Source organism: Malaclemys terrapin, chromosome 2 (assembly GCF_027887155.1).
Source record: "Malaclemys terrapin pileata isolate rMalTer1 chromosome 2, rMalTer1.hap1, whole genome shotgun sequence".
NCBI lineage: Eukaryota > Metazoa > Chordata > Testudines > Emydidae > Malaclemys > Malaclemys terrapin.
The window spans coordinates 249819394-249843521 of record NC_071506.1 but is presented as its reverse complement, the minus strand read 5'-3'; the positions used below and the strand labels follow the sequence as shown (position 1 = coordinate 249843521).

Genomic DNA, 24128 nt, shown 5'->3' with positions numbered 1-24128 from the left:
GGATACTGGTCCCTATCCTCCCTTAAATGAGTCTTGAGGGAATGTGAAGACAAGCAGGACCCATAGCCACTACCTCTGACTGAGTGTGAGTTAGGGAACTGTGTTAATGAGATCCCATCCCCCAGGGATCTCAGCTATTCGGGACTTCCTCCAAGAGGGTGTGAATAAAAACTGTTGAATTTGACCCCAGACAGACCTTCAGCCCAGCTCCATAGCATACTAGATATCAGCCATTAATAGTGTTTTGTTTGCAGGATCCTCTTGCTGTCTGGCAGAGTAGTCCAAGTATCCAGGTTCGTCAAGCAGTCTGACAGGCCAGACCAGTGGTCAGACCAATTTTCCCTAAATTGAACCTACCATTGGTGTTCACAGCCTTAACAGCTCACCCTTTCAAACCTCTGACTTCAACATTGGCATTCTATCTCTCCATCAAGGCCTGTTTTCTGCCTGCCATTATGCTTGTTAGACGAGTGTCGGATCTGTCAGCCTTACTGTGCATTCCATAATGACAAAGTGATACTGAGAACTCTGCAGTCATTTCTTTTAAAAGGGAACTCTTCTTCCTATGCCGTTTAGGAGATTATTCTTCCCTCATTCTGTCCCAGGCCACAACATCTGACTGACAAGCACACTGCAGACATCAGAAGAGTACTGAAGATTTAGAATAAGCATAGATCTGTTTACACTAAGTGATAGAATCTGCTAGAAGGTCAGGTGCACTGTTTGTCTCCTTCCATTCAAAGTGTCAAGGACTCAGAACTTCCAAGTTAACCACTGCTAGATGGATCAGACAATGCATTGTGCAGGCCTACAAGGCATCAGGCATCTCTGTTCCAGAAGGAAGCAAGGCATACTCCAGAAGATCTATAGCAGCTTCGTGGGTCGAATAAGCATATGATTTCACCACTGAAATAGGCAGATTAGCCACATGGGCATCAGTTAACACCTTTATCAGATTGCTATAAAGTAGAATTTCTGTCTTCTGCAGAGGCCTCCTTCGGAAGGAAGGTGCTGCAGGAGGCGACCCAGTAATAGTATTGCCTTTTGAACAAACTTCATGGGCGGGGGGATTTCTTTTCTCTCTCATTCTATTTTACTTTCTCCTTATCCCTCCCTACTTCTGTTTCATTGCTCAAACCTACCCAGATGTAACAGAATGGTGGGTGATGCTGGGCTGTGTCACAGTGTCTGGAGTGGCTCATGACTGTGAGTGCCTACCTCAGGGACGACTGTCAAAAACAGGGCAGACACCCCCAAACTGGTGGTATGTTCTATAATGAGATTTTACCAAGCCAGTAACAAATGTGAACTCCTGGATCGCTGTAACAGTCTTACCATGTAGTCACAGACAGTCCCCTTAGACTTTCCAGTCTATCTTGCCACCCAGACAAACTGGATTTAGTGATAAATGGTCACTTGTCTTACACCAAAAATCACATCACATTTAGGTTGCTTCTAGTTCCAAGAGACCAGTCATTTACCCCAGATCAATTGGTAGCCTAGATCTTATACCGGAGACAGCGACTGTAGCCTATCCGGCAATAAACTATCTAAAGGTTTATTTGCTAGGAAAAAGAAATAAGAGCAGTTTACAGGTTAAAGTAAGCAAATATATACACACATGTGAGTTACCATCTAATTCCTAAGAGTGACAGAGTTGTAGTGATCTGTCAAGTCAAAGTGCCTGTTAGGGAAAACCCGGAAGGCAGCCCCTGGGGATCTCTGGCTTCAGTTTAGAGTCTCTGGCCCTGTCAGAGTTCAAACAGCCAAAAAGATGGAAAATTTTCCGGTGACTTTGTTTGATTTCCTTCATTCAGCTTCCAAGCCCACAGGATGAACTTCCTTGCACACAGCATATTCCGGGTGCGATAGGGCCATTAACCAATCCTTTTTATTGCAGTATTTCTTGATGGCCCATCTGACTTGGATAGTCCTTCTGGATGAGCATAAGATGATGCCCATGCCTGGGTTCACAAGTTCAGAGCAAACATTTTCAAAGTTATAAAGCAAAACTTACATATTTTCTTAGCACGGAATACTGACATTACAAGTGAGATTAATGCATACAGCAATTTACAAACATTTTATACAGTCTAAATACTAAATACATTCTTAAAAGACTGTTTCTCAGTCAAAAGACTACTTATTTTGAGCAAAACTAACACACAAGTGAACTGGTCTGGGCTCCAGATATGAGTTTTAGTTTTAGGAAATGCAGTTTTAGCAAGAGCTGGCATCTGGCCTGCCAGCATCACAGGCTACATCATGGAATATTTCTTACCTGAAAATGTCCTTTCTGCTAGCAGCATCTCCCTCAGTTTTACCCTCTCTAATGGCTCATTAGCCAAGGGGTCAGCTTTTTAGTTGGACAGTTACTGTGCAGGCAGTTCACTGCTGTACATAGTTAATGAGTTAGCATTGGATGATGATAGTATCTGTAGACGAGTTTTAGAATGACTCACCTGGTGACAAGCGGGAGGAGGCATGGCCAGCACATGCTGTGCAGCAGTTTTGAACTGTGTCTGGAAATTGCAGAGTGAAGGGGAGCAGACATAAGATGCTACTAACAGAAATTATGGGGTAAGAAAATGTTCATTTTCTATTGCTCAGGCTGTGTTGCTTCTGTCAGTAAGTCTTCAGTGCATAAATGCAAGGTGCTACAGTGCAGAATGTGAAAATGAGGTTAGAGAGATGAGAACAGATGAATAGAAGATCTTAAGTCTAAATAATTCACTTTACATTGAACCATATTGATATCAATATTGAAAGAAACTTCAAGCAGTTAAGGTTGCTTAAGGGGAATACCTATCCACACACTTCCTTAAAACAAGGAAAGTTCAGTTAAGCTATCCTTCTTTAAAAGTACCTTAATCCTTACACGTTCTATTCACCATCTTCACTAACATATTCTGTCCCTCTGTAAATAAGTCCCATTCATCTCCAGCATATTCAGTAACACCATACACATTCCTCGCAATCACACCGTAACTTAAAACATTAACTCAGACCGCAGCAACAATAACATAAATATTTGTTAGTCATCTGTTTCATGATAAAGCCTATGATGTGGTGGTTTCTCGCGGGAAAGTATGAGTTGAGACTTTATTTTTGTTGCGTTTCTGAAATAACTACTTTAGGGAAAGAGGACCATTGCTTTGTTTTGTCACCTTCCACCGTACTTTGGTAGCAAAAATGATCTCCTGTGTGTGTGGAAAAGACTTTAGGAATGAGCTTATGAATTTTTTTTCTGCCTTCAAGAACAGTCTGACAACTGCACTACACAGCTGTCTAGAAGACCTTGACTTCAAATGCTAGAGACTTTGGGGATAACATTTTGAAACCTGCCCCTCAGAATTTATTCATGGATCTTGGATACATAAAAACTGTAATTGCATGTGCTGTGGGAAAATTAAGCTTTTGTATTTGCAAGGTTTATGTATAGAAATTTAGAGCCTGTTTTTAATAATTTTGATGTGAAATCAGGGGGATAAAACTTTATCTTCAATACCCCCTTTCTTTAAAGATACTACAGGAATTGCAAGTAGTGGGTGACAATACACTGTAGGTATAACAAACAACCCTGTCTTTTTCATGTCATATCAAAGGTTTTGTGATTTTTTTTTTTTTTTTTTACATCATCTAGGTGCTCAAGTTGGAGTTTCTGTTATAACTTGATCTTCTTGCTGTTGTAGGTCTCCTCTATCTGATGTTACCTGAGTGCTTTTTCTCTGTGGCTTACTTTGTTACATGATGTGGTGTTTACAAGCCACTTGGCACAGTATTTTAGTGTTCTGTCTGAATGAGTAGAATAAATCTAAAAGGTAACCTTTCTCTGTTTCTGTTTTTAGGGTCAATTTAAATTATTTTTTTCTCTTTGTAGATCCACTATAAAGAAGAGTATGAAAAATCTAAAGGCAAGTTCACATTTGTATCTGACACCCCTCAGTTAAAACATGTGAAAAATATGAGTGCTTTTATTTCTGAGGTAAGATATAAAAGATTGCAAAATATTCTTCAGTACTTGGTTTCCAAGAAAAAAGCCCACTAAGCTGAATATTGCGATTCTTGAGGGGGCGGATTGGGGAGTCTATTTATATCAAATAGCAAGAGAATCCAAAAGTTTTAGTGGGTTATAGCAGTGTCACTGTATGCAGTTTAAGTGTGTAATGCTAATTTAGAATTGTATAATACCTTTCTTCTAGGACCCCACATCATTTGACAAACATTAAATGTAAATAGTTCTGTGAGCTGATGGACCTGCTCATTAGCCTGGGACAAACAATCAGCCATGCTTGGTTCTGTTTATGGCCTTACCCGAGGGCTCTGTTTATTCTCCAACTCAAAACAAAAAGAAATATAGAACAGTTAGAAAAGCAATAGTCCTGTTCTTGATGGGAATTGTGGGACTCTCTGGCCTCCAGTAACTAAAGGGTCTGGACCTCCTGGACTTGCCCTCTTGAAGCCTTCTGCTGCAGCCACAGAAGACTGTGCACTAAGCTGTCTCCTGGTCTCAGGCTCCCTCATGGAGTTGGGCTCTTCAGTGATATCCTCCTGTGGGAATCAGACCCAGTCATTAGCTGCTGTCCTCCTGGGTCAGCTGATTCCCTGTTCCCTGCACCTGCTGGGCTTCCCTCCAGAACGGCGCCAGTTGCTCCCTGCCCAGCCCTTGAAGTGACAGACCGCCCTGTTACACTCCCTTTCACGGATGGATGGACTAAGAGAAGTCTTTATTTGTATTACAGTAATGACTAAGGCTCAATTGTGCTAGGTGCTATCCAGATACATAGAAATAGATAGTCCCTGCCTTGAGGAGCTTACAGTCTGAATAGCAAACAAAGAATAAGAAAGGGATGATAGGAAATATTATCTTACAAGTGGAGAACTAAGGCACAGATCAGGTAAGTGGCTTGCTCAAGGTCATCCAGGAAGTTTGTGCTGAGCTGGGAATTGAACCCAAATTCTAGTCCATTGTCTTAACCACAAGGCCATCTTTCCTCCCTAGTGGCTTTGCATAAGACCATATAGTCACTTACCTGGTAATAAACTCCAAGTATAAGGACTCCAATTCCTATTTTCCATACTTACTAGACCAAATAAATGAACATCAACTGTTAACTGCACACTATAACTATTATGGGCCAAGTTTGAACTCACCGTGGAAAAGTTTTCTATCTTAACTCAAACTCCAGTAAATAGTTTTATAATTACATACTATACATATAGAACAAAATTTATTTGGAATGTGGAGTACCTGTGCAAGGTCCCTCCATGCTACTTGGGGTGGGGAGAAGGACCATGGATGAAGTTGCCATGTAGTGCCCCCTTACATGCCATAGAAAGCACCTCTTTTAATCTGCAGAGGGTAGCACAAATGGCCAGCCAGTCACTGGTGTGCAGGAGCTATGGCTGTTCCAGTCCTTAGGCTGACATGAGAGAGTGGGAGCCTCTCACTGTTCCTGGGCTGGGGAGTTGATTTCACCTCTTCTGTACTCCCCACTTTTTAAATTTCTTTTCAACTTCCACCCCCTTGTTTTTTCCCCAGTCTCTCTTCTCGTCCCCGCCCAAGCCATTCAGTTTTTCAGAAAGAAACTCTTTAAACATACCACAGAACCTGTTTTAAAGGGTTTATTCTTTCTGGAGTTCATCAGCTGAAGTAATGTCTTAATTCTGACAGTATTCTATTTCTTTACATTTCGGGGAGAGCGTGTTACTTGTGTCAGGGAGTGGCATATTTTTCACTCTGGCAAGTAGGTTCAGTTCTTTGGCCAGTGAGTGTTAGGTAAATTTTTCAGTCTGTGTGAGTCTGTAGATGTATGCATGCATACACACATATATGCAAGGTGCTATTGAGCCAAAAATATAGATTTCAGAATTGATTAGACCACCACTTACTGACAACTACTTATGTCCTGGCACTAGGAAGAAATGTTCCTGAAGGCATGTTGTTGCATGAATGTATATTTGTCTGTTTTGGGGGTAGAGAGTGAAAACTCGGAAGGGAGCCTTACAAAAAGGAGTTAGCATATTACTGAGAATCAAAAGATCTGGGTTCCATTTCTGGTTCTGCCACCCACTCTCTGTGTGACTGTGACAAAGTCACTTAACCTCTGGGTGCCTCGGTTTCCTCATGTTTTGTATATAATGAACTATGTCCAGTTATTCATATCTGATCTGAGATTTTTATATAATTCACATACATTCCATATATTTTCTCTGAAACTTCAGTGCCGATTAGTTGTAAGTCAAGATCAAATATAAAAGCATATGTTTGCTGCTTTACTGACATTTATCTTCATGTGTCAGGAATAGGTAGGATAACTCACAAGTGGAATAAACATAATGGAGTTATTCTGAATTTTCTCATTGACAAACATAAATGTCATAAGTGAGATAAGACATCAAATAGCCTATAGAAGCCAAATATATGTGAAGCTGTTATGTGCTATTTTGTCTAGTATCAAACAGCGACTGGCTGTTGCTGATTGTTAATAAAAGAACCCTTAAAGATTTAATATATAACAAAAGTAAAAAAAAAATTGCTTTTTGTTTCAGAAGGTTTTTAGAGTGCTGTTTAGGTAACTTGTTTTGTTGCAGTGGTTGAATACGATAATGATAGCTAAGATTGTAAATTGCTGACCTCTAGTGTTCTGTAGACTCTGTTGGAGAATGTAGGTATTTTTAATATTGTATTTTGGCATCTTTTTTCAACTCACAAAAAAATCTGGGAAAAACAAATTCTCTAGCAGAATTTTAAAAAACAATTAATCATGGGAATAAACAGAGTAATAAATAATTAGACATGGTCCAGTTGGTGCATGTCAATTAAATATGATAATGCATTTAAGATGGCATATTCCTGATATCAGTGATTACTTTTAAAGATAGTATCTGACATTGTTTTATGAATTTAAAGTTCATGCTCCTGACATACTTGGCTTCAGAGACAAAAACAGAAGCAAGCCAACAATTCTGTACTATGCTTCTAGCTCGCATCACAAGACTCTGCTGTGAGAAAATTGCCATTGGGTGTTCTGTGCTTTCATAAGGATGCTTAGAAAATGTTAGTTTTGAATTGTAGTGAAAACACAGGAGAAATAACAAGAAATTTTAAAACAATATGTGATATAGAAATCTTAAGTAGCAAAGAATAAACAAATTGTCTTCATATTCTTGTATTCGCCAGTGAAAGTTAATTACTGCCTCTTATTGAGCGTCTCAGTGGAGAAACAAACAATGAAACACTGAACACAATGTGCAAAACTCCAGAAAACTAAAAATATGTAGATAATTTTGCTTTTTGGATCAAGAAGTGAATAGTAAGTGACAGGTTTTTTTTTTTTTTTTTTTTTTTTTTTGCTGACCTTGCTTGCCTCATTCAAGGCTTCCTTCAGTTTAACTATCAAGTACATTACATTGATTCATGGATTATATCCACTAATCTGAAATGTAAAGTGATTTGAAAATAAATGTGTATTCTTAAATTACTCTGTAAGACTTATTTAGGTCTTTTCCAGTAAAATGTTCTTTTGCACCATTTTATTTCAGGGTAAAACAAAGTGATTTGTTTAGTTACTATGTGATTCTTTTTGAAGTAATTTCTGCATTTTTTTTTGTCTTTTTTCTTTCTAGGCAAAGTACAAAGGATCTGCTAAAAAAGACCTCTCCAATTCTCTGTATAAGCAGATGCCAGCCACAATTGACAGTGTTTTCGCAAGAGAAGTTACACAGCTTCAGAGCAAGGTAAAGTTTAAAAAACAATTATTTTTAGATTTTACAGATTAATTATGCAACAGAACACTACTAACCCCAGTAACTTTAAACAGATATTTTATTACATATATGATTCACAGGATCCATTTCTCAGCTAGTGTATATTGGCATAGCTCCATTGACTTTAATGGAGGTACTGCATTTTACACCAGCTGAAGATCTGGCTCATTATGTTTAGTAAATAGCATTTGAAAAAACAATAAGTCATTCATCAATGCATACATTAATTATTTCATAAGATGCTGCTGCATAATGTATGTAAAAGAATACAGATCAAAATTATGTTGCAATCTGCACGATCCAAGTGTCATATTGGCATTGTAAGATTTTTACTCCTTGCTGATAAACTCACAGCCTAAAAATATAGTGGTCTGATTTTCAGAGGTGCTGAGAACCCACAGCTCCTATTGATTTCAGTTGAAATTGCGAATGTTCAGCACTTTTGAAAATTAGGCTATACATTTTCAATGCTGTTCATCAGATTCCTACCAGTTTGAGATAGAAGGCCTGACTTCATTATCTAGTCCATATTTTTTTTGCCAAAGGTCAATGGTTCCCTGCAGTATATTTTTAATGCTTTCTCCTGTCCAGTTGTGTCATTGAGGGTAGAAAGCACTTAAGAACCCACACATTTTTCTTGTTGGAACTCCACAAGTCTAAGTAGCAAAAAGTTGGTTTTGAACTCATGCATTACATCAGGGGTTCTCAAACTGGGGGGGTTGCGAGATTATTACATAGGGGGTCATGAGCTGTCAGCCTCCACTCCAAAACCCATTTTGCCTCCAGCATTTATAATGGTGTTAAATATATTAAAAAGTGTTTTTAATTTATAAGGGGGCGTCGCACTCAGAGGCTTGCTATGTGAAAGAGGTCACCAGTAAAAAAGTTTGCTAACCACTGCAGTAAAGGGATATGTTGAACTAATATTGTCTACCAACCAGGTATTTGCACATTTTAGGTATTTCTTCCCCCCTCCCCCCTTCTATCTTAAACACGTTTTTGAGACTCTTTAGAGACCTACCAGACCAGCAAAAGCAAAAAGCATAACATGATGCAGCGTTCAACTACCTGAAGGCGGGTTCCAAAGGGGATGGAGCTCAGCTATTCTCAGTGGTGGCAGATGACAGAACAAGGAGCAATGGTCTCAAGTTGCAGTGGGGGAGATCTAGGTTGGATATTAGGAAACATAATTTCACTAGGAGGGTGGTGAAGCACTGGAATGAGTTACCTAGGGAGGTGGTGGAATCTCCTTCCTTAGAGATTTTTAAGGCCTGGCTTGACAAAGCCCTGGCTGGAATGATTTAGTTGGTGTTGGTCCTGCTTTGAGCAGGGGGTTGAACTAGATGATCTCCTGAGGTCTCTTCCAACCCTACTATTCTATGAGTCTATGATTCTATGAAGCAAAAGCACACTGCCTATTCCATATTACATACAATAAGTCAATCATTAAACATACTGATGTTCTATGGAAGTACTTTAAAGACTGTAACCATTCTTTTTGCAAATGAAAGAAAATGTTCATAGTAAAAGGAAACAGTGAAATCTGAAATTAGATGAAGGAAATAGGGTTTGCTTTGTAAACTAAATTATCGAGTCAGTATTGAAAACTCCACAATGGTGGCAATATATCAGTCAATGTCTGTAATAAGCAAATGTATTAATGTGAATTATATTTTACCTCTAGTAGGTTGAAACTGAATACTTAGTGCATTCAGTTAATTCAGAACAGTAACTAAAATTTCATCAACATGAATGTCATTATAACATTGATTATAAAACCAAGTAGTGTTGTTGTAGTCATGTTGGTCCCAGGATATTAGAGACACAAGGTGGGTGAGATAGTATCTTTTATTGGTCCGACTTCTGTTGGTGAGAAAGACAAGCCTTTGAGCTTACACAGTAGATATTACCTCACTCACCTTGTCTCTCTGATTATAGTAGCAGTTGAAATACTTTATCACTATTACAATCTATAATTTAACAAAATTGTATAATGCTTTTTAAACACTTGGTTTGATTTATAAAGCATCAGTTAACCAGTTTGCCATGGGACTCGCTCCTGGATCCATTCCAAATGAGAATATTGTACAGTAATTATGTATTCATATTTCATGTATGAAATCATGTTCTCTTACACACCAGTGATGTTAAGGAAAAGATCTGAGACTAAATATAAAAACATTTGAGTCAGGAAAAGAATCACAAAAAAATGAATAGGGCGGCTCGTTTCAGATAACATTTATTGAAGATTTTGCCCAGCCATCCAATATTCCTAAATAAATAAATATGCAATACAGTAGGTGCCATGCTATATCACCAGTGCTTTCTTTGAAGTTTATAATATCCCCTTTTGAGTGAAAACACATTATAAATCATAACAGACCATAAAACTGAAGACTGCTGATATATTTTTCCAACCCATCAACCCATCCTATAGGAAAAAAAACTGAGAAAGTGGTAAAATGACTTACAAAAAGTTTCAACTCAGAGTTTTCAAGACATTATCCCAAAAGGGGAAGAGAAGGTGGGTGGTTACTTTTCTACAGAGCTGAATTTAAAATTGCTTTGAAGGAACTCCTGAGGGATTCTTTCCTGGAAAATCTTCTTTACAGTATCCAAATCTAATCTATATTGTGTCTATCACTGTGATATCTAGGAAGCAAATGCAAAGATTTTAAGCTTCAGTTCAGTGATGGTAGGATATTTGCTGCTCCTCCATCAGTGGGGTTATAGTTTAGTAGGTTGTCATTTTCTTCAAGGAACAATCTAAGATGGGGAATGGGAGGGAGGGTTCACTGGCTGTTGTGCTACCATTTGTCTTGTGGAAGGACTATTACAAACAATGTGGAAAAGCCATGCTCCCTTTCTGAAGGAGATGATTGTTGGACCATGACAGGGGGTTGATTATAAATTTTACACAATTTAAATGCTGACAGTGATAATTAGGAACATTCGTCCAGCGTTTTGAGTGGGCCAGAGACTACTTGGGGAAGTTGCATGGAAAATTCCTTGGTTTCGGACAGGACAGTGGCACCTAGAGAGGCCACTCCGCACCTACAGTCACCTTCCCCTGAACTCTGTGCAAGAAAGCCTGGCTCAACTGAAGTCCAGATTTCACCCTGTAGAGTTGCAGCCACATAATATTCATATGGAGGGGGTTCTACCATACTCAAGAGAGGGCATGATTATATGTTCTGCTATGCTTCCTGTGCTTGCTGTTCAGTTTTGGTTGTATTTATACTTTTGCTTCCCTGTGTGATGTACAGTGGAGGCACAAATGTGACCAGCTTTGTTAGCTTTTATAACAACCCTTTTTACTCTTTGTTTTTCAGTGTCTGGAGAATGGAAATCCATTCTTGCAAAATTTTAGAATTTTTGAAAACTTTTCCTTCCTGAATTGGAACAAAAAGTAAAAAATGTGAAATTTTCATGGGAAGGGATTTCCAAAAAAATTTCATTTGGGGGGAGATGAAACAGAATGTTTTGGCTTGTTGGCTGTCCATCTAGAAGGTTCTTATTAATTGTACTTTCTCCCTGCAGGCAGAAAGTGGAATTGAGATGAGCCTTCCAGGTGAGCAACCAGGGAGCCATCATTTTTACTTTCCCATTGGAAAAATAGACATTTTCTAGCAAAATGGAGTTTTCCCACAGAAAATTTTGATTTTACAAAAATGGCATTTTCCACTGGAAAATTCCCAACAAACTCTAGTTTTGTGCCTTGTCTTTTTCAACTCTGAAAAACAATTCTGAGCCCCCCCCCAACATTATTTTAAGAAGGTATTACACACAAAGATCAAGCATTTCAAATGGCTAGAGGAAGGAAATGATATAAGGAACATCATAAAAGATTGTACACATTCCATCACTTTGTTTCTACCATGAGAAAAAATTGCTCTGGTTATTCCGTATCTGGGAAAAAAGGACCCAAAGCAAATTGAAGATTAGAGCATGTCATCAGACAGTTTAATTTTCTTCTTTTGAGCAGTTGTTACAGCAGCTGAAGCAGTTAATATATATGTATGTTTAACAATATTTTCTGCTTGTTTTTGATGATGATGATGATGAATCAAGTGAATCTGAAGTTCCATGTTCGACTTCCAGGAGAGTCATAGATCATTGACTTAATTTATTTCTAATAACAGAGCCCTCCTGTTACTTTAAGATGTACTGTAAATGGTTTCTTTAGCTTTACTGCACCATTATAATGTAATTTATTGAGACCAATACTGGCATCCAAGTTTGTAAAAGTTACCCTTTAATTTTATGATTGGTACCCATATTACACAATGTTAAACTGTTACATATAATTCTTAATGCTTTTGTTATGGTGAAGTATGTTGTGTCCATAATTTTCTCTCTGCTTCAAAAGCAGCAAATATTAATAGCCCAGCTGGCTATTAGTTATAATTCTGTATTCAAAAGCATATCTGGTAACATAGTTATTTCATGTACCTATTACATGCCATTTTCTCTACTACTGCATCCACATTTTATATATATATTCCTAGATCAAAAACAGAAAACACAACAACAACAAAACAAAAACAATAATACTAGATTAAATTGGAGTTAAGGTTGAGGGTTCATATCAGTAACTTAATGATAAATGTAAAGGTAAACATTATTTTAAAATGTTGTAATTATGCAAAAACAAGCATTACTAACTCAGGAAATTCTGAGTTAAGGTTAAACTTGAAGAAAACTAAATATATTAAGTATGGAAATGCATAGTCAAGGTACCAAAACAATCTTGACTCTGTCCTATATTGACACCATGGTGGGGGAGGAGAGAGAGTTAAGACTTATTTTATCCATACAAATCAGTTTAATCTCTGGCACAAACACTAAAATGCATTCATCATAATGTATTGTTATTGCATGGGGCAGAGTTAAGGCTATTTGAAGGACCTGTAATCTTTAATCTTTCTGTGGATAGTTCTCTGAAGACGTCCACGCAGTGTGCAGCGGCAGTCAAAAAAGCAAACAGGATGTTAAGAATCATTAAAAAAGGGATAGAGAATAAGACGGAGAATATCTTATTGCCCTTATATAAATCCATGATACGCCCACATCTTGAATACTGCATACAGATGTGGTCTTCTCAACTCAAAAAAGATATACTGGCATTAGAAAAGGTTCAGAGAAGGGCAACTAAAATGATTAGGGTTTTGGAACGGGTCCCATATGAGGAGAGAGTAAAGAGGTTAGGACTTTTCAGCTTGGAAAAGAGGAGACTAAGGGGGGATATGATAGAGGTATATAAAATCTTGACTGGTGTGGAGAAAGTGAATAAGGAAGTGATTTACTTGTTCCCATGATATAAGAACGAGGGGCCACCAAATGAAATTAATAGTTAGCAGGTTTAAAACAAATAAAAGGAAGTTCTTCACATAGCGCACAGTCAACCTGTGGAACTCCTTGCCTGAGGAGGTTGTGAAGGCTAGGACTATAACAGAGTTTAAAATAGAACTAGATAAATTCATGGAGGTCAAGTCCATTAATGGCTATTAGCCAGGATGGGTAAAGGAATGGTGTCCCTAGCCTCTGTTTGTCAGAGGGTAGAGATGGATGGCAGGAGAGAGATCACTTGATCATTACCTGTTAGGTTCACTCCCTCTGGGGCACCTGGCATTGGCCACTGTTGGCAGACAGTGAGTCTGTCTGACCCAGTAAGGCCATTCTTATGTTCTTATGTACAGCACATTTATTGTGCTATATACTAATGTTTAAAAATAAACTAATATGCCACAGTATGGAAAATTCCTATGAAATAGGAAGAAATTTATAATCACAAGATAACTTACTGTAGATAAAATAACATGTTTCTAAGAAATTGCCATTTCTAGAAATCTTCCAAACTTGATTATCCTTATTATGGGAAATAGTTTATGGATATATGATCTCTTTGCACTCCAAGTGGGTAGATTACATTAGATGAACTTTTGATTTGTTCCAATGAAAAATAATTCTGTGATTCTACACCTTGCAAAATAAAATATTACATTATTACATAATTAAGTTAAATGGAGAGCACTGAGAAAGGAGATTATAAAGAACACAGCTGTCAAGTTGCAAGCCAAATACACTTCTACTGAGCTACTGAAAAAGCTTTGTTTTCACAAAAATGACTGGATACTTTAGTGCAATTAACATACAGTTCCTCACATTGGTAGCTTTGGAGCTACAGCCAACATTTCAGTATAAAAAATTAAATGTTGAACCAGGAAAGTGGATGGTACAAAGTGAATGATCCTATTTTGGAAGCAATCTTGGGACTTATTTTTCATACTTGCTAGAGTTGGAAACATCATGAAAGCGACTCCCTGTGAGGGAGGGTTAGAGAGAAAATATTTCTGTATAGCATATTTGATACCTTTTGGTAGCAGATTACAAAGTAGAATGCTACTATAGTCTTGTTATGTGCTACGTGCTTTGCGGCCGCAAAATGTAATAGATAATATAACAAGATACTGGCTCACATTTTCGTTTTGCTATAAATTTTATCTGTTTTTTGTTGTTGTTGTTTTCTGAGGACAAAGCCATCTTTGGTTTTACATCCTACAGAAATATAGCACATTTCATGTTTTCCATGTTTTGGATTTGCATTAATGTAGTAGTAGTAGTAGTACAAAAAAGCTACTTTTCACATTTATCTTTGATCTGTGGATCTTCTTGTTACACTATATAGCCAGTGTGGGTACTTTATATCCCCTTGGGTGCTTGATCTGTGGCTCTTCTACAGAATCCTGGTGCCTTGCAAATAGCCAAGATAGGATATTTCCACAGATTTCCAATAGCATATATTTAAATAGTCCAGGGCAATGTTTTCAGGTGCTATTTTCTCAAGCATTTTAGGGTATTATCTTCTTTGTATTGAGGATTTTAGTTTCAAAACATCCTTCTCCTGATCAACTTTCAACCTTATTGTTTTAGTATTTGTTGTTTTCTCATGGATTATTTTAGTGTTTGCTCCAGAGAGTGAAAACACATCTCTTTGATGCTTGTTTCCTCTTCAGGCATCAAAACCTGGTACATTTTCTAAATGTAAGCATAAAAGCTTACGTCAGTGGTAAGTATAATGTAAGCTTTTCACATGTTTGGTGGCTGTGTATGTACATATACACATGCAGTACTATGAAAGCTGTAGGATTGCTTGTTTGGCTTAATTTCTACTACAAAATTAAGCAAACTAGTTCATAAATTCAAGCTAGTGTCATTTTCCTTCAAAATAGTGATTAGTCAATTTAAGTATTATCCTTTTAAAATGATACCTGCTATTATATCTGTCTTTATCTATATTGCTTGTTAAGGTACTCTACAAACAGAAACATGATACTGAAAAAGGGACATCAGATTATGCACATATGATGGAGCCCCCAGATGTTAAGCATGCTATGGAAGTCAATAAACACCAGAGTAATGTAAGTACTCTCTTCTCTTAATTTATTACATTGTTTCAATAGTGGTCGAGTCTATTTATTATATATAAAATGTTCATGTTATATTTCAGTGTTCCCTGGGGTTTTATTTAGCTTTCAAAAACCATCTCTATATATAAATACATATTTTTACATAAAATATGTAAAGTAAAAATAGTATTTAAAAATCACTAGGAGCATAACCTCTCTGTGTGTGTGCATGTGTGTAGGTTAAGCATCAAAGGATTTTTAAGTACCTATTTTTATGCTAGAGGATAGAGGAGGAGTTCTCTATTATGCCATTAGTTTTTAAATTTGTTTTAAAGAAAAGTTCCCTGAATTTATATTTGTATATTTTATACTTTAAAACAGCGTATAACTCTTTATTTATGCAAAACACCGAATGGCTTCAATGTCTTTAAGCGTCAATTTTCATACACCTCTGTGAAAGTTTTGTTGTTTTTAGAGTGGGTAGAAAAAGGATATTTTTTTCCTGATCCTGTGAACACTTATGCACATGCGTAAGCTTATTCACAGGAGAAATCCTAAAGAGTTCAATTGAACAATTCTTGAGCATATTTGCAGAATATGGACATGTGGGTGAAGTTTTGCAATAGTGTAATAGATATCCAACCCTGATATTCTATGATTCTATGATTGTAAAATTATTGGTTTTTCAGTGGACTGCATTGGAGTCACTGAGGAGTAGAATTTATCCCATAATTTTTTCAAAAATAAGTTTCCATTGCTGTTTTACAAATACATTTATGGAAGAGTTGTTTAAAAATCGAATATATTTTATGGATGCTTTGTTAGCTTCTTACATTTCTCTGAGCTTAGATAATAAAATAGCATTATCATCTTCTTTAAGTTTTTGACTGGGTAAACTTGGTTTCAGTTTCATGTTCTCATACACTAGTTTGATGCTGCATTTTTGTTGCAAATGCTAGAGAAATATTTATTTTGATCAAAAAACATAAATACAAAAAACAATTTAAAGAAAAAATTCTGTTGGTCTTAGGTATTGCAAGAGCTTTATTTATACCAAACCTGAATTTTAGGCAAAATTTGGCTAGAATAATTAGGTCCCTTTAAGGGAATGTAAAAAAAGGTGAGATAAACCAAAAAGTAAGGACATTTAACAGTAAGGCTAAGTTGGTCTGTTGTGCCTAGGTACTGGAGTCATGTCAGGTCAGCATGAGATATTATGCCCTTTCTGCTTTTTAAACAAAGCTGTCATGATTTTTTAAAAGATTTGCTCTAGGAATTATTATGGGGAAGTTCTATGGCCTGTGATATACAGGTCAGATTAGATTATCACAATGGTTCCTTCTGGCCATGGAATCTATGAATATGTTTGTTACATACTTTAGGAAAAATTAAGTTAAGGCCTTAACTTTGAATGGCCTTTTTTATAAATTTGTGCTGGCATTTTAACAATAGCTTAATTAACACTGTCTGCTTCAAAATGTAACACAACCCTTAGGCTAATTCCCAGATGTTTAAAACCTTGAAAGCTGGTCAGCAACTAAGAGGCCGTTGGGAGATTTCAGGGGGGCATTATGCTGGGAAGAGGAAGGATTTCTACTGCTGGGACATATGCGTGAGCTGCAACTCCCAAGAGTAACTCTTAACCAGCCCTGCTTTTCCCTCTTCCTTGCAACCTGCCAATCTGTGCCTCCTCTTGCTTTTGGAAATCATCAGGCTGTCAGATGAAGAGAAGGTATGAAACAGGGAACATAGCTTCAGAGAAGATGCCAGTGGCTCTGGAAATGAACTTGCAGCATAAAACTCTCTGCCCATGGGAATGGTGGTTCTTTCCAGTCCTCAGTAAGGATGGTGAAAAGAATGTTGGGGTTGTGGGAGGGTTTTATTGGGGCTAGGGAAAGAAACAAGAGTGGGAAAAGAGGAGAGGAGCTTTAAGGTCAAAAACTATCATTATCTGTACTTGACTATTCTTTGAATTTTAATTATAATTTGTAAATCCACAGTCCAGAACAGCCCCCCTTTGTTCCCACAGCTGTGTATACTCCTGTTAACAGCATTAATGAGGGCAGTGTGCAGATGGGGAAGTAAATAAAAAGCAGTCGTGCTGTCTCCATTGGCGCTATAAACACAGCACAGTAGAAAGTTTGTTAAATAAAGGAGAACAAACACAGAGGAGAAAGATGTTTTGTTATGATACTGTTTAACAGAATATTAAAAATAATGGAAAATGGTGTGTGTGTGTGTGGGGGGGGGAATTCAGCCTGAACAAACTAATAAACCAGCTTGTTGCATCCTGTTCACTGTTTTTTTTTTCCTCATTTGCTAATATAGAGCTAAGATGTGGTGGAGATATATTTTTATTGCCAGTGAAAAATGGGGTATGTAACACCAGTTATTGTTACACACCTACTGTGTGTAATTACTTGGACACCATGCTGAATATTTGCTTGGGGATTTCTCATTTTGTGAGTAAAGGTTTAATTAAGAACCACATGAGGCTTCACGTTCAAATCTGAATATGGAAGTTTGTTAATGGACATATTAAGTATGCCAAATATGAAGCATCTGTCTCTTGGAACTTAGGCTGTTTGTAGAATCGTTGCTTTGAGGAGAGTATGATGTTAGAGGGAAACTCTTGCAGGAATAGGAAGACAAAGCTCTTTTATCCACCACTCAGTACAGTATACCTAAGGGAGTAGAATGTATGTTTACTTACAATGGTCTGCCAACTCAATTCAACCTTTACATGCTGGGTTTACATCTAATAGGATTAGGATGTGTTTAAGACTATTTACTCAGTTTTAAAATAAGACTGACATTTATACTCAACTGTGTGAAATGTGCAATTTCCTTTAAAAATGAAGATTGGATTCCACTTACAATACATTTGTGCTGACAATTTGAAACTGTGATGTGCTGTAGGCCTTCACACCACTTTGAATAACATTAACACCCTGCTCAAGTGTGGGTTGAAGCTGCATAATAGAGAAGTTCTGTAAAATCTCCTGAACAATGTGATCATCTGTAAAGCGACACATTTTCACCTTTTTAGTACTTCTACCAAAGAAAATCACTCTCCAAAGTATAACAGACATTTTTAGTTGTAGAAAATATGCTTGCAATATTATTCTAAGCTCTGTTCAGTGTTGGAATAAAAGTATGTTTGTTTAACGCAGACTATTTCTCTATAAAATGTGTTTCTGTTACATACAAATTTGTGTGAAATGAACATTAACAGTCTGACTTCTTCACACAAATGCCATGCAATTTGGAGAGAGACTGCCGGTCCATCCTATATATACATTATGATTCTGTGGTGGTGTTGTTCTTTTAGCTAATCCAAAATTTTCCAAACCCTGGACAGTAGTTTTTGGTGATGGTCTGTAGAGATCTGGCTGGTCACATGGTACAGACTCTCCCTGTTTCAAGTTGAGAAAAACCAAACAGATGGGAGGGAGAGAAAAAATGAAGAACAAAAGAAGACAACACAATTAACTTTTTCAAAAAAGAAGAAAATCCTTGTTCTAGTTAGGTAACTGTAGTTGCCATAGGGCAATAAGATGCAACTGGTAAGATGAGTGGGTGGAGGTGCAGTTACAACTGAAGGAAGAGGTGATCCTCAGACAATCTAGGAAGACATAGTTAATATTATGAAAAGTTTGTGCACCCATGATCTAATCTACAGAATGCATTTATAGGGCTCTATCAATGTACAGTCTGTATATCAAAATAATACTTAGCACTTATGCAGAGGTTTACCTATTCAGTTTGTTTTTAAAATGTTAATTAATCATTACAGCATCCCACTGTGAAATACAGAAGTGTCATTATACACATTTTACAAATAAGGAATCAGAGACAGCCTTTCCCAGGGCCACACAAAGTAGATGGCAGAGTTGAGACTAGAGCCCAGGTCTCTTGACAACTGGTTCCATGCTTATCCCGCTAAGCAATGTTGTCTTTAAAGTGATAGTTACCAATTTGGGAAACTCCTGGAATGTATGCAGGCTTTATGCTGTCCAAATGAAGTCAGAGTTTTTAACATCCCCACTGACCAATTAAAATGCACAATTTTCAGAAAAGTATGTTAACACATAGGAATGTATTTTTATCTTTTAAAATGCAAGTGCGTACACTGTCCACAAAAATAATTTCCAGGATAGAAATTACATGTCCTTTGTTACCCGAGCATCAGAATTAAAATTGAGAGCATTTTTAAACACCATCGTTTGTCCACCACCATTTTGGAAATTACTGTGTGGCAAGATTCTTGTTTTTCCTCTGATGAAGGTCGCATTAAAGCTATGGATCTATTGGCATACTATGCTGCATATATATTAGGAAAAGCACCCAGAGCTGTCTAACTTTCTGTTGACAGTGGTTGTCAACAGCAGCTCCCCTGGACCACCCCCACCCAAATGGTGTTGAAAATGGTTTTACTGCTTGTGTAAATGGGACCAAATAGTTTTCAGCCCCATTACCAGAAAGGATGATGGTGTCAGTCTGTAATGGTCCAGAAATATTTTTGTTTCATCTACACAAGCAGGGAACCAGTTTTCAACACCATTTGAGGGGGGACCATGCAAAGCTGTTGTTGACAATGTTTTTCAGCAACTAGTCATTTTCCTTGTGTAGATGGACTCCAGAGTGACAGCACTGTAGCACAGAGTCGAGGGGCTCAGATGGAGAGCCATTAGGGTCATTAAAGAGTGGCGTTATGGGCCATTTCAAAGTACCAAAATGATTAGTTCACTTTAAGACTAAGGGTCAAATTCTGCCCTCAGATATGTGTGCACATATCTGCACAAGTCATATGTGTGCACAAGTCTTTCTTGCCCTCAGATATGTGTGCACATATCTGCACAAGTCATATGTGTGCACAAGTATACTTTCGAATGTGTATATCAGAGGTAGCAATAGCGGTTTGCACACTTCTTAAAATTCCATTTTGAACATGGGCTAGGGAGGTGGACATGATAGATAACTGCAGAAAGGCATCTGAATCCTTTAACATTAGGCCTCTTTTACTGAACTCTCAATGTAATATGAAAAATAAATCAGCTGATTGACAGCCAGCGACTCTGCATCTTACATGGCAACCTGTTTAAGTTGCATTCCCCAATGAATAGGAACTATGATGCAAGTGCCAGTTACAAAATTAAAGCTAAATCATCTGAAAGATGTAGAATGTAAGGAATGTAAGACAGATCCTCAGCTAGAGTAAAATGTGTGCTTCTAATTAGACTTTAGTGGACCTGTGCTTATTTACATGAGCTGGCCCTATAAAATTAATCAACTAATTATGAGCTAGGGCTGAATATTTTCTGTGCTTTGCAAGTAATTCAGACTATTTAGATAAATCTGGAGAGGCAGAAAGACTTTTTAAATTCAGATTAACAGTCAGTTCACTACATGTTTCTTTAAAAATATTCAGTGGATGAAGCCACTTTTTATAGCAATTTTCTAAAATGATCGGCTAGTTTAAAATTAATAAAACAATATAAAGTTAACAATAGTATGTGTGTATTGGTGACACATATTGTAATATACCCATAATAACTGCAAAGATGAAATAGATGCTGATTTTTCCCTCTTGTCTCTATTTCTTTTCTCCCTCACACTCCTCATTAATCTTCTGTTAACTCTCTGCTTACCCTTCTCACTGCTGCTAAAAGCTGCAGGAGTCTCAGCAGCAGAGTTCTATACAAAACTAAGTTTGGATCGACACATGGTACATGGCCACTCACAGTGAGAGACAGAGTAGTTTTTGAGCTACCTGTGACATTGTTCTGAAGAGATTAAGTAACCCCTTTGACAGTCTTTGTATTTAATATTTGCATTGTGATTCTAATCCTGACTGGGTGCTATCTCTTTACATGAGACTGAACAGAGTAAAAGATGGTCCCTGCCCCAAAGAGCTGAACCTCTGTCTTCCCCTTTCCTACACAGTCGGTATTTCCTCTGTTTTCTTTTCCATTGCTTTTCTTCTTTTGTAACAAGTTTCTCTTTTCTTTGTTTCTTTTTTCTACCTTATTTGCCTTTCCTCTTCCCTCTTGTGATCTTTTCCTTTCACTTCCCATGCTCTGTACCCCAACCCATGATTGTGCACGTTCAGGTGGTGTGTTACTTGCTGATGCATCTGTTCCTCTTCTCTAGCAGATAGTTTTCATTTTACTGTTATAACATAGCACTATATATAAAAAATAAAAATAAAAAAAGCATTTCACTTGACGGAGCAGAATAGCAGCTGTGTAACAGAGGCCAGCCCATTGTCCCAGTGGAGAAGGGTCAGCATCCAGGGACTGAGGTTATTCAGGAAATGGGAAACATATTTTTTCTTTCTTTGGCCTATCTCTGACAAACTACTGTTCTGCTGCATAACATTTTTATTCTCACTGGAGTATGACAAGCTGCAGAATGGAGCAAATATATATTGCAGACATTTGTAAAATGTTAGATGACTTTCCCTCAGACATAAGTAATAGGTATTCTGGTTTAGGTGCAGGAAGAATAATAATTCACTCAAGGGAAGCTATTGCAATAGGTCTTACATCAAATATCATTGGAAATGGTGAAATATACAGGATTGTCACTGTCTGATTTTTTTTCCCCCTCCTTCATCCTGAAACTAGCCATAATCCATTATTTCATGCTGTATATGACCATGTCATTTGGGTGCAAGAAGTGCCCAAGTTCCACCACTCCCACCACCATGGTGTGTGGTGCACTGATTTTCCCTTATTTGAATTTACCAGTCACTTCAACCCTAATGTCTGTTTTGAGCACATATGCTGGCCTTTAATTTGCAATTTACATGGATGATAGGGCTCTATTCAAAAACCTGTCCCTGCTGCCTTTGTGGTGTTCACCTCACCTCATGTGGTCATTAGGATGAACAGCATATAATTAGCTTGAATCCATGTAAAGTTCTGCAATGCAAGTGCTTGTATGTACATCTAGTTTTCTTTAAAAAAACAAAACAAAAATACTTTTTAGTTGTTTTGACAAACTGGTAGCAAACAAGAAATGTTAGTTTTAAAGATGGGTGATGATTACAATAGCATTTTACCTGAGTTTAGCTGTTGGTTGTACCGTGTCACTCTTTGTGGGTTAAAAATGCTAAGATCTTATTTGTGGGCAAACTGCCAGCAGATTGAAGCCTACTTTGCTTCTCTACTAGGCTGACACTATATGGGTGCAAACTTACCATACTTTCTGGTTAGCTTAAAGATACTTTAAAACTATTTGCAAAAACCGGATAGATATATTTGCTTTTTTATGCATTCTTTCTACAAAGTGTAATGGTTGAGAGCCACAGTTAGTGAACACTGACCAACCAGCTGAATTTGTTAAAATTATGCACAGACTAAAATATGATGTTTGAAAATAGGCATTTTACGTATAGGTTTGTGATAGCTAAAGTCTCAAGCTGAGGGAATCTCAAAGGAGCATATGATGCTGAAATATAATACTGAAATATATTTTAAGGTCTTAAGCAACAGAAGAAATTCTAAAAGACCCTGCAGTAATACAGAAATGATGCTGATGCATTGATGCAATGCCAGATTTTATTTTCTGCTCTCTAACTTCAACATGAGGTTTTGATTGGATTGAAGCTTTGAAGTATCCAGGGAAGTTTTCTTGATCATGCAGAATGATTCAACAAAACAACTCATGAAAATTGGCTTGTGTTGGCACGTGTACTACTGCAAGGGAGAGAGAAGGTCCAGGGGAAAGAAAACTATAACTTTAGGTTTTGGGACTTTGGAATATTTCAGAGGTCTGTGCGGTTTCCCTACATTCCCTGATTATCTCATTTAAAGGAGAATCTTTGGATGTATCCTGCTCATGCTTGGCCTTCAGGCTAAGGCCCTCCTAGCCCATTCATTATATCCCTGGCTTTTTCCTCAGTCAAGAATTTTCTGCCCTGAACATCTCATGCTGAAACATGAAGGAAGATGTCACCTCAACTTAGTGGCTCCCCAGGGATCCCTGTTATCATGTATGACAGGAGGAGCATTTAATAAAATACCAACTACAATGCTGCAACTGAGAGAGTTATTCATCCCATTAGGGTTTCAGTTCCTGTGCAGTACAGTAGAGGCCTACTGGACTGTAGGATTCTGTGCAGCACGGGGGTATAGGACAAGGTTTGGTCATATGAAAAGAGTTATTCCTTTCACTGTTGGAATTTTTCTGAAATGCTGTGCCTTTTAACAAAATCATTTGATTATTTGCGATGCTAGCACTTTATTCTGGTCTTTTAAACAAAACCATTTTTATGCTAACATTATATTGTATATTTCTGAATTTTTTTCTTTATCCTGTTAACCTGTGTGTGGGTCTTACTAAATAATCCCTAGAGAGGCAAGGTGGGTGAGTTAATATCTTTTATTGTACCAACTTCTGTTGGTGAGAGAGACAAGCTTTTGAGCTTACACAGAGCTGCTGCTGCTTCTTCTGAAGAGCTCCGTGTAAGCTCAAAAGCTTGTCTTTCTCACCAACAGAAGTTGATCTAATAAAAGATATTACCTCACCCACCTTGTCTCTCTAGTATCCTGGGACCAACATGGCTACAACAACACTGCATAAATAATCCCTGTCAAGTAGGACTGGGGTGGAATACATGATTTTATCTGGAGGTTTATTGCTTTTGGTAGCTGAGTTGATAAGTCATTCAGATATGATTTATAAACTTCTAACTCTGTTTTTTAAACACAACTGTCTTTTGTTTGACAGGTGTCATATAAGAAAGATGTGCAGGATACACACAGATACACTGAAGTGCTGAACAGGCCAGACATAAAGATGGCAAGCAAGATAACAAAGATAATAAGCAATGTATGATCTTCAGTGACTCTTTCTGTCAGTTTTAAAACTTACTATTTTATTCATTCCATCTTCTGTCAAAGTGTAAAGAATGCTGGCTAAAATGTTCAAACTTAGACACTA

General features: G+C 37.4%; 1 protein-coding gene across 3 annotated transcripts in view; it reads left to right on the top strand.

Annotated features, from left to right (window-relative positions):
* Nucleotides 1-24128, top strand: part of NEBL (nebulette) — a 388110-nt gene that overhangs the window by 280610 nt on the left and 83372 nt on the right. The window contains exons 3-6 of one of the 3 annotated variants that reach the window (XM_054020653.1): nt 3881-3985; nt 7630-7740; nt 15081-15191; nt 23916-24017. The exons of the other annotated variants lie outside the window; for them this stretch is intronic. Of the exons in view, the coding sequence (XP_053876628.1) occupies nt 3881-3985; nt 7630-7740; nt 15081-15191; nt 23916-24017 (429 nt within the window). The remainder of the gene's footprint in view (nt 1-3880; nt 3986-7629; nt 7741-15080; nt 15192-23915; nt 24018-24128) is intronic. 3 annotated transcript variants of the gene reach the window in all.